The sequence below is a fragment of the Homalodisca vitripennis genome, chromosome 1 (assembly GCF_021130785.1).
Source record: "Homalodisca vitripennis isolate AUS2020 chromosome 1, UT_GWSS_2.1, whole genome shotgun sequence".
Classification (NCBI taxonomy): Eukaryota; Metazoa; Arthropoda; class Insecta; order Hemiptera; family Cicadellidae; genus Homalodisca; species Homalodisca vitripennis.
In genome coordinates this window covers 220,514,767-220,527,957 of record NC_060207.1, presented here as the reverse complement: position 1 = coordinate 220,527,957, position 13,191 = coordinate 220,514,767, and the positions used below count along the sequence as shown (strand labels likewise).

General features: G+C 30.8%; 1 protein-coding gene across 1 annotated transcript in view; it reads right to left on the bottom strand.

The window, feature by feature from the left end:
* LOC124353060 (nose resistant to fluoxetine protein 6-like) overlaps positions 1 to 11,233 on the bottom strand; it is a 34,270-nt gene extending 23,037 nt beyond the window's left edge. The window contains exons 1-2 of the mRNA XM_046802872.1: positions 11,065 to 11,233; positions 1,935 to 2,150 (exon numbers count right to left, since the gene is read on the bottom strand). Coding sequence (XP_046658828.1) covers positions 1,935 to 2,150; positions 11,065 to 11,122 — 274 coding nt within the window. The 5' untranslated portion in view covers positions 11,123 to 11,233. The remainder of the gene's footprint in view (positions 1 to 1,934; positions 2,151 to 11,064) is intronic.
* Between the last annotated feature and the right edge of the window lie 1,958 nt (positions 11,234 to 13,191).

The following is a 13,191-nucleotide window of genomic DNA, read 5'->3' as shown; positions in this document are numbered from 1 at the left end:
AGCATCGTGATGTTTATAACAAGTTCAATCTTTATATCAAAGATGATGTGGTGAAATTTGAGAAAACAGTTTTATCAAATTACAAACAAAAAAACAATTATCAAATGTTTTTCAAAGGCGAATAATTACTATTTTAATTCAATAGTAAATTACCGTTTGTTAGAGCACGAATAAATAGGCCAGCTTACCGAACAACATGCAATTTGGTGGTCAGCTTGATTCTTGACCATATTATATTTTTGATTATTCAAAATACTTTAAATACTTAACAAATACTTCAAATGATCAGCAAAACTTCAAAAACTTAACTTAACTAATAATTCAAATACTTAACACATATTAAAACATAATCCCAATAACACTGTAAAATATAAATCAAAGAATGAAATTTTTCAGTTGTCTTGCAAGTTTTTATGACAAGTACTATATTAGTTTAACTACAAATCCCTTACATGTTACGATGAACAACCATCACGGTCTTCACCCAACAGATAAGAAGATGAATTGGTTTCAAAAAGAAATATCTCGTAATTTTACTCATTAAAAGGAATTGTAATGTACCATAAAATTCTTTTAAAATTTATTTGGAACATTTAGAAGAAGATTATTAATTTTGGCACTAATTAGTTGTGTTGCTATATTAAAATTGCCTTTTTGTCTGAATAAGAAATGAGCTGTGTTTAATTTTCTAAATAATTTAAAAGAAAATTTTAATATATGTACTTGCTCTAATTTTAAATTATACATGCACATTTCAAAAAACAAAAGATGTTTAAGTTTAAACTTTAATATTCAAGTTGACAATATAAATAATAAAATCAACAAATTTAATATTTAAGACCATTTCCAAAAATGTGTTATAAAATAATAAGGAGAATAAAAATTAAAGTTAAGTAAAAATTTGAATTTAAATTCAGATTATAATAATTCAACTGATACAAAAAAACTACGACATTTTATTCTTTGAGTACACTAGAAATATATTACAGTACATTCTTTCTGAAAACGACAATTTAAATTCGAAATATTAATGGATTGTGAAATTTTGTGTTTTTCTTTCTTTATTATATACATATTAAACTTACAAAATAGTAGTGCAGTTGAATTTACTGAATGCCACAGTACTGAAGTGTTATGGTAAAATATAAGGGTTGACTAGAATATGATGATCTGTAGTGTAATAAAATGCTTTTATCTGATCGAAAAGTAATTCTCAATAATGTTGCTTTTACCCAAAGATAAAAAATTATCAGTTATAAACAAGTAATATCTTCGTTACTGACAAAATTAATTTTATTTTTAAGAAAAACACGAAAGTAACATACCAATAAAATAACTCAAACTTTCCACCTAAAAAAATATATTGCGCCCAAAATTGCGATAAAAAGTTTCCGTGATATTATACTTAATTGAGATTAGCTTAAAGTAGTTATAAAATGGGCTCTTCTGTTCTTTAAGGAACAATTGTTATGTTAGCTACCGTAGCTACGTTATGTGTAGAAAACTCGGTTGCTCCACCGTGCTTAGAGATCGCGACAGAAACATCGATACACTCAATGGTGTAGGTACCTGATGAGACAATGAGACTGCAAAGTGCAAAGTTTGATGCTATGAAAAGTCTAACAGGTTCACTGATAGGTCTAGATTGTAACCTGGCAACTGATTGTTTAAACCCAGTATCCCCTGGGTCACGACTGACAATTATCCAATATTTTTAAATATGCAAGTAACCGTACCCGGAGTGAAGCAGCGCCAAATGTTTTCTAGTTGGATAGTACATCTGGCAACGCTCCAAACCTACATATATAGTGCACTCACTTTGCTAAGCCAATTTTGTTGTTCTTATTACAACATCAACCTAGCTTATGCTATTAGTAATTGAACTTAGAGTACTATTATCGATTGGTGTCTGAATCACCTCATAAAATCCTTACTTTTGAGGGCCCACATTTCTCTTTTGAGGAAGCTTTCGAAAAGAAAGGAGCTGTGGTTACGGCACCCCTCGGTCACCGAGTCCAGGGGAATGATGTAAGACCCCATGAGGAACCAGGCTTCCTGCAGCATGTCTTCTGGCACCGGCAGCAGAATTTGCTGCATTTGGCCAACCCTCACCAGGGATTCTGTTATCAGGCCATCTATTGCATTGTCCCCTGTAACAATAAAGTCGCATATAAATTGGAAACCTATAAAATAGGGCCATTAATACATTATTTTCTTGTGGATCATGTTTCCCTATTAATAAGTTAGAGTTTAAGTTCACGTCGCATTTTTACTTTTGGAAACAATAGTCTAGTTTAGATATTACAGATGTACAGGGACGAACGTTGACATTGATATTGTCATACAACCATACAGAAAGAACTATACAGAATTGGGAAATCAATTTCTTCTACAAACCGAAATAAACAAAATCAAAGAAATATCTATGGCATTTACCCACATCAAGGGTAAAAATAATTTATGCACGTAGGACAGTGGCTGTGGCTTTATCGTTAATAGGTACCTGGCATCCGGAGCAGTTCGGTACCGAAGAAGCGTTGTAATTCCGGTGTGGTCTGTAAAGCTGTAGGTACCGACTTTGACCGATATATGGGGCTGGCGGTGGCGCCCTCAGTACAGAGACGCTGTAAATGAGGAATGACTAGCTATTTTCAGGAACTATTGACAATAATTTAAGGCGTGGTTTACATAGCTTGAGGCGATTTACAAATATTAAAATGTTCCTGACGTTTAAACTCTAAGAGTTTTAATATTTAAGATTTTCAAATATAGAATAAAGGTGTTTAGAAGCGTAAAATATAACCGAAATCTACATTGCCAAAGTGTAAAAATATAATAGAATTTGCTAAAAATATTTTGCAAAGAAAGTATTATTCATGTTAAATAACGTTTACGTTCATTTGGATCCAGTTTAGTTTAATTTAATATTACCAAACTCTCTTGAAATTCGATTGAAAAACACGTGAAAATTATGCTTTTTAAAGTTAAAAATTAGTCTGGTTTTTACAGAGAAACAAAATTATGTCATTAAATTTGGGATATGACAGGAAGGAAAATGTTTTGAGAAAATTACTACATTGCATACTTTTTTTTGTTTGTTAAAAAAAAATACTTTTGACTCATTATGGTCTAGTAACGTTTTCCATTTCAGCGTCTTTCTGCCGATGTTAAAAAAAAAAAAAAAAAAAAAAAAAAAAAAAAAAAATACTATCAAGATTAGTTATCACCAGTGTTTTACTTAAATGCATTTGAAATCACTTATAGAATTATGTATACATTTAAAAGAAATCAAGAATTTACTAAAAAAAACCGTTTCTCAATGGTTAATGTTGCAGAGAAACCATATAGTTCAATATAAGAATAAGAATATAAGAATAATTTATTTTCACTTCTTTTGTACATAATTTTTTTTTTTACAAAAATAAATACTTGTACAGTAAAAAGATTCTTAGAAAACAGAAATTACAAAAAATGAAAACAATAAAAGAGAGCACTAGCTAGCACTAAGAATAATAGAGCATCATGCCAGGAATGACTACAAAAAAATCTTAGTCACATTTACATTTAATGTAGGAACTAAACAACAACAAAAAATATTAATAAGTACCAGAGAAATTATTGCATATTACATACAAGTATTTATATTAAATCAAAAGTGAAAATTTAGGACCTCTAAGGTAAAAAACCTGTTTAGAGGCTCCATTGCTAAAATAGAAATAACAAAAATAAATATCAGCTCTCAGAGACATTAGACATATAATAAAAAGTAATCTTCTAGTGCTAAAACAAAAAATTTCATGAGTCTAAAAAGCTTATAAATTAAAGATAGCTTATACAACTTATATACAGCAATATATAAAAGAATCTAATTAACAGTTAAATAAAAAAAATTAACTTATTCAGAAAAAACCTAAATACTACGTTTGTATATTTAAAAGAAAGTTTACATCTTCAAATTCCATAAGCCACTGTTTCAGACGTTTTAAGAAGGTATTCTTACCTTTTGATTGCTTTAAGAATGGGGGGATTTTATGATAAATTCTTGGAGCTATAAAGTTGAAAGTTTTTGTAAAAAAAGTGGTATATGGTTTTCAGTAACAATGCTTGATTTGGATTTCTTAATATGCATTTGTAATTATTGTATTGTTGTGTGTGTCCACTTCTGTTATAAAATAGCTTTAAAACCTTATATATAAACAAATTTTTTAAAGGTAAAATATTAAGAGAACAAAATATTGGACCGTGTTGTTTCATATTTACTCTTATTTGAAATCAGGCGTATAAAGAACTTTTGTATCATGTTAATTTGGGTAAATATTTGAATCATAGGTACCGCACCAAAAGACCAAACCATACTCTATTCTGCTTTGAACTAGCGAATAAATAAAGCATTTTAAAAGTATTTTTATCACATATCCCTTTTAGAAAAAGAAATACCTAATTGTATTGCTAAGTTTATTTTTTAGTGATGAGATATGTACTTTCCATTTTAACTCTTGATCCAGCAACATTCCAAGATATTTTATAGTGTTAACTCTCCCAACTTCCTTACATGCTTCATGACAAATTTTATTTTCACATAGACACTTAATACATTTATAAATTACTGGATTGCTAAAATTAAACTCTTTTCTTAAACTAAATATCATATACTTTGTTTTGTCTACGTTTAATAACATGTGATTCTCTGAAAACCACCACTGAATTGCTTTAAGGTCAAAATTTATTTTATCTTCAACTGAATTTATATTTTTTTCTGTGTAACACAGGGCTGTATCATCAGCAAATGAAGTTAATTTCCCTTTAAATTTAGCATTGCAAAAATCATTAATAAATATTAGAAAAAGGATAGCACCTAGTACTGAGCCCTGTGGTACCCCTTGGTGAATAACCTTCATTTCACTTAAACAGTCCTCAATTTTCACACATTGTTTCCTATTTAGCAAATATAACTTTCAAACCATTTGTAAATATTTCCTCTTATTCCAATTTTCAAAAAGCTTATTCAACAAAATTTTTATGATCAACAGTGTCGAAGGCCTTTCTTATGTCTAAAAATAATCCTGCTGTATAATTTTCTGTATTTAAACCATTAAAATTTTCAGACAAAAAATTTAATAGGGCATCTTCTGTACTCAGTGAATCTCTGTAACCAAACTGATTTTTACTAAAAAACTTTATTTTATCTAAATAAGCAACTAATTTTTTTCTTCATTATTTTCTCAAAAACTTTAGAAAAAGTTAAAAGTAAACTAATAGGACGATAATTACTACATAAATTTGCCTGTCCTCCCTTATGAATCGGTGTTACAACTGCTTCTTTAAGTTTTTCTGGAAAAAGCCCTGTTTCAAAACTAAGATTTAATTAAATAAGACAAAACATTAACTAATTTCAGATAGATGTTTTTAATCATAAAGGAACTTATCCCGTCATTTCCTGGAGATATACCATTTCTTAAAGATTTTATAACATTTTATTACATCTTGTTTCACTTACATAATCTACAAACATGGAGTTTAGTTGAAACTCGTTATTAAATATATTTTTTAAAACATAAATTTTTGAAAATTGTTGGGTTTCTCTCTGTTTAAATTAGATTTTCAGTAATATTTAAAAAATAATTATTAAATTCACTTGCAATAGCTTTTTTGTCTTTAATAATTATTCCGTTATTAACAATTTCTGAACATTTTTCTTTTGATCTGCATTGACCCGTGATTTCATTTATAACTTTCCAAAGCTTATCTGAATTTCTATTACAGTTTATTAATTTATTTTTATAAAATGTATTTTTTAAATCCCTGATTTCTGTCCTAAGCTTATTTTTATATGTAACATAATAATTTTTTAGAGTTTCATTCTGTGGATGTTTTTTAAGATTTTTATAAAGTTTATATTTCTAGTTTTGATTTTTTATACAGATATAATTATTTATCCAAGGTTTTTAACCTTTTTAATGCTTCTCCTTGGAATAATTTGTTTTTTACTTTTATCTATACAATTTGTGTGAAATTGTATGGAAAATATCAAAAGCAATAGAGGCATTCTCTTCACAATACACTTCAGTCCAGTCAACGTTATCAAGTAAGAGGTTCAGGGCACCGTAATCTATGCGATAAGCAGGTGGAGTCAGCTGTGGAAGCCCCTCCACCCCCTCCATCTGCACCATCACAATGACCTTCACTAAACAATGATCTGTTATATCTAAGTCAATCACTTCTGTCTTTATATCAGTTCTATTATAGTCTGATATCTTAGCAAAAACATGATCTATGCATGTTTTAGAAAACTCTGTTAATCTTGTTGGTTCCTGAAACTAGACTAGTAAAACCATTTCTTGCCAAAAGAATATTATAATCATCAACTACCTTAGCATTTTCTAATAAATTTATATTGATATCTCCTATTAAAAAAACATTTTTTAAACTTATTAAATTATTGTTAAAAATTAATATATGTTTCTAATTCGTCTATAAATTCTTCTTTAGTATGACTGTGAGTTCTATATAAGCAAAAATGGTAAAAATTTCATTAAAAAATTTAAATGTAATTTTTAAAATATCAGCAGTTACAAAAATTATTGGCTCTTTGTCTTTTATTTGTAACACCTTACTTACATAAACTACTACTCCACCAGCTCTGTACTCTTCATTGCAATTTATATTTAAGTTATAATTCTCAATTTCATAAAACTGACTCTCATTGCTATTGATCCATATCTCTGATAATATTATGATTTCAGGAAGTTTATTCATATTTTTTAATTCTATCAAAAAAAGTTTCAAAGTTCTGTCTTAAGCTACGAATATTTTGATGTATTATTTTCAAAAGTATTAGTTAAACTACAAGATTGAGTGTGAACCATTTTTTTTAAGTTATAAAATATAAAAATACAATTTTAAAGCACTGATTACAAGAACACTAATTTAAGTCTAATAAAACCAAGATTTTTCAAAACAATAACATAGTTAATTGTATGATTCATTTTTCCTTTCAAAAAAGGAGTTTAGGCCTAAAATAAATATTATAGAAAAAACAATCTTTAAACTTAACTGACTTAAAATTTACTAATTTGTTTTTAACTTTTACAACTTACTAAAGTCATCCTGGCATGTTACATGTATCACTGGCTGTCCATCATCTCGTCTCATAAGTATCTTGCCATTTCGGACCCACAAATACTTAAAGTTCTTCGTCTTCTTTGCCTCCCGGGCCATGACAAAAAGTCTTCTTCTTGCTGGTGACAGTGACTCGTTTATATAAATTTGGCTGTCCGTAGTCATGTTGATGTGCCGTGTAGAGAAATTCTTCTTGGACCGTCCGTTTTTTTTCATTAACTCTTCTTTGTCAAGACGTCTCACAAACTTGACGATGATGGCTGCAGGTTGGTTGTTCGGTCCTGATTCTCCTCCCCAGTCGGTGACAGGCATCAATCATGGAGTCCGTGATGGGCCATGTCCAGCGCCTTTCCAACCCTCCTTCACCACACTCACAACATTCTCTGTCTTCTCCTCTGGAATCCCGTGTATCTCTACACAATTACTTCTGGAATATTGTTCCATTTCTTCTACACGATTTTCAAGAGCAGCAACTTTTTCTTCAATTGCACATTTTCCAGTGTCAGGCTTTCCATGACTTTTAAATATCCTTCCAACTTGGTATTTTGATCAGCTAGCATTTTTGTGTTGTCATCTATTTTGTCATTAAGATTTTCATAAGCCCTATTGACATCCGATTCGCTTCTTTTTTGAATGTCTCTTATTTCATTAACCACTTTCAAAAGATCTTCCAAGGTTATTCCTCCCTCCTTTGTACTCTGGGTGTCCAATCTCATGCTCTTCCTCCTTGTTGCTTGGCATGAAACACATCTCCACACAAGATCACCTGAAGAGATACATTCTATGTCGGCCTTACTCATTTTCAAGCAAGAGCCATGAAAAATCCACCTTACAATCACCACAAGCCAGTTTGGTTTTTGTAGGATTGATCTTAGCATCACAAACACCACACTTAGACATTTCAAAAAAAAAAAAAAAAAAAAAAATAACCAAAAATAAAAAATTAATTTATTAAGAATTTATAAATAAAAATATACAAACAAGAATGACGCAAAAACAGGAAATTCTTATACAAAACCCATACAATGTAGACTCACATTGAACATAATCTGAACTTTGCACTAGGTTAGTTAGAGCAAGAGATAAGCGATCCGACCTGTCTGAGCGCTGACTCATCACTGTGATATTGGTATATTATATGATAATACATTCTGTGACAATCAATTTGGGACAATTAATTACTGTATTCCTAGGACTTCCAATAGCTGATTTTGCCAAGTCATCTCTTATTAATTACTAGTTAGTATGTGACACATTAATTCCACTTTGATACAGTAAAACTTTGTTATTGGTATTCCCAGGACTTCTTAATGGGCTTCAATCAGGGAAAACCTAATAACTGGTATGTTATTCATGTTTGTTGATATTTATTGATTCTTGTAATAACTTTGTTATGATTTGGTGTCGTAAGTTCTCAAAATAACTTGTGAGTGAACGTTTTATCTGCCTTTTTAATGAAACTTAAACGGTGTGGGTTTTATACAATTCAAATTTTAATTGGCTACCAAATTTGATACAGTAACATTAGATACCTCTAGTTTGTGCAATTCTTCTTCTTTTTATAATGAATTTAAAATAAGGTATCACTTGGTAGGAGTTCCTATTTAAAAATTTTGACTTATCCCCCAAAAGCCCAATATTCGGGGTTATATTTTCATATATAAAAAATCGCCTCAGTTGGTCATATAAACATCCCCCAAAGTAAATCACTCTATCTCTATTTGTAAGAAAGTTAATTGTGGGGTGGGTGGGGGGTGGGAAGGGGGATTGTGGTACTTTTAAGGCACTTGGTATAAGGCTATGCGATGAATTGGAATTGATAATAAAGATGCACCCCTAGGAGTTCTACAAGCATTATTATCAGACATACAAACGAAATTCGAAGTAAAATGACTTGAACAAACATTATGAATTATTGCGCAACTGACTAAGTAAAATAAGATCTCTTAGTTCTTTATAAGTTTAATAGGAATAGTAGCTCAAAATTAGGATATACATGATCATCACGTCTTAAGTTGAAAATGAACCGAACACAATAACTCTGTGCATGCTGATTTTTATTAGAAGGTTCAACAGTCATTTAATTAATCAACACGTCACAGTAATTGAAGTGAGTCAAAATTGAGTCTTCACCAGCATTCATCCAACTCTGTCATTCAACGGCAAGAATTGAGAACCGCTTGAGACCATGTATACAGGAAAAACCCTGTTACACATTAGTGACACCTGATCAGCCCTTCCCAGGTTTTTTTACTTGGAGCAGTGTTGATCAGCTCTTAGTTAGGTTAAGTTATTTTTAGATAATCATTTTAGCATTAACATAGTTTACAAACTGTTTTTGACATTTGTTATAAGAAAAACCAAAACAATCTTGATTTCGTTACAAAAATGTGTGCTGCCTGAAAGTATTTTATTTTAACACATTTTGTCTACTCAAAAGTATAATAAAGTCGAAAGGTTTGAGTCAAATCAAAGTGTGAAAAATCAGCGTATATATGAATTACGTATAGAAGGACAATCAATAGTACTGTGCTTAGAAAAATATAAAGGTTGTCTCCCAATTTTAAAAGAAGAATATCTCACCCACCGAAACCTGAATTATACATAAACCGATTTATACATACTTTAATATCGTCGTTACAGCCCTTACTGAAACAATAGGGGTCGGTGTATGTCAAGGGTTTCTAAAAAGAATACATTTTGATTTAGTGTGACAGTTTTAGGTTATGTATAACAAGGGAACCGACAAGAGGTACGTTTGCATATACAGTATAAACGTAACCGTACATTTTCGTTACTTATACTCGTACTATACCTTGTTTTTATTTTACTTTTTAAATGTAGCCAGATAAGATAAGAGCCGGATTTTATCTTAAACTTTGGTTAAGATAAGATAAGATAAGACAAAAATAGTAGCCATATTTAAAGCTAATTAATTGTGGACTATAGTTATAAAGGTTTAGTAGTTGGTTTCTATTTTGTGGTTAAATGTAAGAAAGGGACATGTGACCCCAATGTTGCCTCTGTACTAAAATATTACTCATTTATTCATATACTTGTAAAACACATTGTAATTGAAAATATTGTTAATTAAAACAAACTGTAACTAATTTGAAATTTTCAGTAATTATAAGTTAATTAATATTTAAAATATATTTTTAATTTCTCAATCTATTAACGTAATTTACATTAAAGAAATTCAAAATTTTAACATTCATTTTGAAATTTTATTATTAATTAACATATTTCGTCACGTTTTGTTATTTAAGCATATATGTAACATATATTGCCACCTAAAATATAATTGAACCGCAAAAAGAGGCATTTGAGAGATACAGGTTCGATTCCAGGCGAGGCAAGTACTTTATATGTGTTATTCAGCCTACTGGAATGAATCATAAAAGTTAATGCATAATATTAAATCTAATAAATACTTAATATTTAACAAAACTTAAAGTCAAAAGTATGTTTTTACTGTACCCTATGTGTAGAAGACGTTATTCCACCGTGCTTTGGGGTAGTGTCTGAAACATCGTAGGTTACTCATCTCATAAAAAAATGAGATCACCTCTTCATATAGATAGAATATGTGTTGTAGTCTAAGAATCTCTCACGTCGGAACGACGTATATAGTTAATTTTGAGCTCCTTCATTGCCGACCTCATTTGGACAGATTTGGACTCCAAATTCCAGGAGTCAACTTTGCTACAGCGTCAGTGCTTAAACGGAATGAGAAATAAAGTTGAAGTAAAAATTTGCCACCATATTTGTGTTATGTAGGAAATTGAATATTTTAAATAAATTCTCAACAAAATTGAATCAATTTCATCATAACATGTATAATAAAAATAAATTTTAATCTGTCCAGCATATCCAAGAACCTCACTTTTAAAATTAGTGTAAATATAATTGACACTGACTACTTCTATAATGTTCATTTAGTACCTGAACTTGGAAGAGAGATCCCCAAGAAGAGGAGAACGATGATAGTCCAGCCTCTCATGTCCACTGTAGTAGCGCACAATAACTGATTCACTCGTACTGAATCACTCTGCACGAATAGAGTTGTGTGACCTTCCGCGACCTGTCCAAGTTGATTCACGGCTAACCAGCTTACTTGCGTGCAAATAATGTAAGTGAAATGTGCAAAGGCACGGTGCCAATTATCGAGGAAAAGTTATATTCTTTACATTGGAGTGTCAGTTATAACGATGGGAGATAAACTATCGTAATAGCCTTTTAGTACTTCTTCTGTTATATCACATACGTAATATTAAATAACAGTTTAGACCGGTGGCTTTGAAGGATAATTGATTTGATGATCATTGTCAAACTATCGCGTTGAGGGAAGCATTACGTAATTGCGTTCAGCTCTTTTTCACTTCCGCGTCTGAGATCCTGTCAGGTTGTCAGCTCCTTTTCACTTCCGATTAGTACAGCGTCTGAGATCCTGTCAGGTTGTCAGCTCCTTTTCACTTCCGATTAGTACAGCGTCTGAGATCCTGTCAGGTTGTCAGCTCCTTTTCACTTCCGATTAGTACAGCGTCTGAGATCCTGTCAGGTTGTCAGCTCCTTTTCACTTCCGATTAGTACAGCGTCTGAGATCCTGTCAGGTTGTCAGCTCCTTTTCACTTCCGATTAGTACAGCGTCTGAGATCCTGTCACAGACTTGACCCCTGGAATCTGGAGTCAGCTTCCGTCGGTAAAAAAGTCCTCGACGAAGAGCCTTAAAACGAGCTTTTTCCATCGTTTCGACATCAGAGACACCTAGACTACAAAATTAAGTATAATTTAGTTGAAGAGGTGTTCTCATTGTCTCATCAGTTGCACAATTAAGATGGCTTAGACCTAGACCCGATCACAAAGCTCGCGGCATACGAGTTTAATACACATAACATTGGTAGGGTGGGAAGGGTTGTAGCTAAAATTTATAAGAAGGCCTTTTACAGCTAGGTATGTATATTATTAACGTAGTGAAAGTCCGATATGTTACAATAGATCGATGGAGATGTAGCCTTATTGTAAAAAGCCAGTTAAACTGACTGCGTGATGAGTCTCACCAGTTTGTGATTTTGAAATTTCTCTGCCATAAACCTGTGATGAATGTCAACTGAAAATATTTAATGCTAAGTAAACTTTATAATGTCAAAGTTAGTTATACAATACGTTATTTGGGTTGCTTAAAATGTCAAGACTGGTTCAAATGTTTGTTATTTGCGGTGGCTCAAATCGAAATCAAATCATTATTTATCCGCTGTTCAATTACATTGAATGACAGAGCACTAATAATGAATATAGATAGACTCTCCACAAAGATTGCAAGTCTGCATATGAGCGAAGGTCCAATAACAGACCTAATAGGGAAAATAATATCAATATCACTTAAAACTAAAAATAACAGAAATTACTGAGAAAAACTACACAATTCTATTATGATACACAACACGATATACCTACCACTTGAAGGCAATATTAAAATATTAGTATTTTAATATTAATTTTTAAGATTTTAAATACTTTAATGTAATGCTAGTTTACTATTTTGTTTTTATTCAAAAGGTTTTTAATTTTTTGAAGGATGTAGGCATATTTCACGTACATATTTTTCAGTGTTTATTAGATGTTAAGTGCTTTAGATGTCGAGAAAAATTGTGAATGACTTTTGGATTTGCGCGTATAAGAGTACTTCTGGTTGGAATACATTATTTTTACGAAGCTTCACTTGAGTTTGCCTTGTTCCTCTGATCAAGAATATATATATATATATATATATATATATATATATATATATATATATATATATATATATATATATATATAGGACTGAGAATCCTATTTCGGTTATAAAACATATACTTCGGGCCGTTCTAATTTATTTACAGTCAGATATTTCTGGTGCCATAGTTGCGTTTGCTTTGTTGCCCGATAAAATTATATACAGATCTGAAAAGAATACTTCTGTCAAAAAAGCTAAGGTGAGTTTTATAACAGTATTTAAATTTATAATAAAAGTTATATAGTAACTTTGTCTATGATGTATGCATTACACTAATAATCAGGCGCTCCATACCT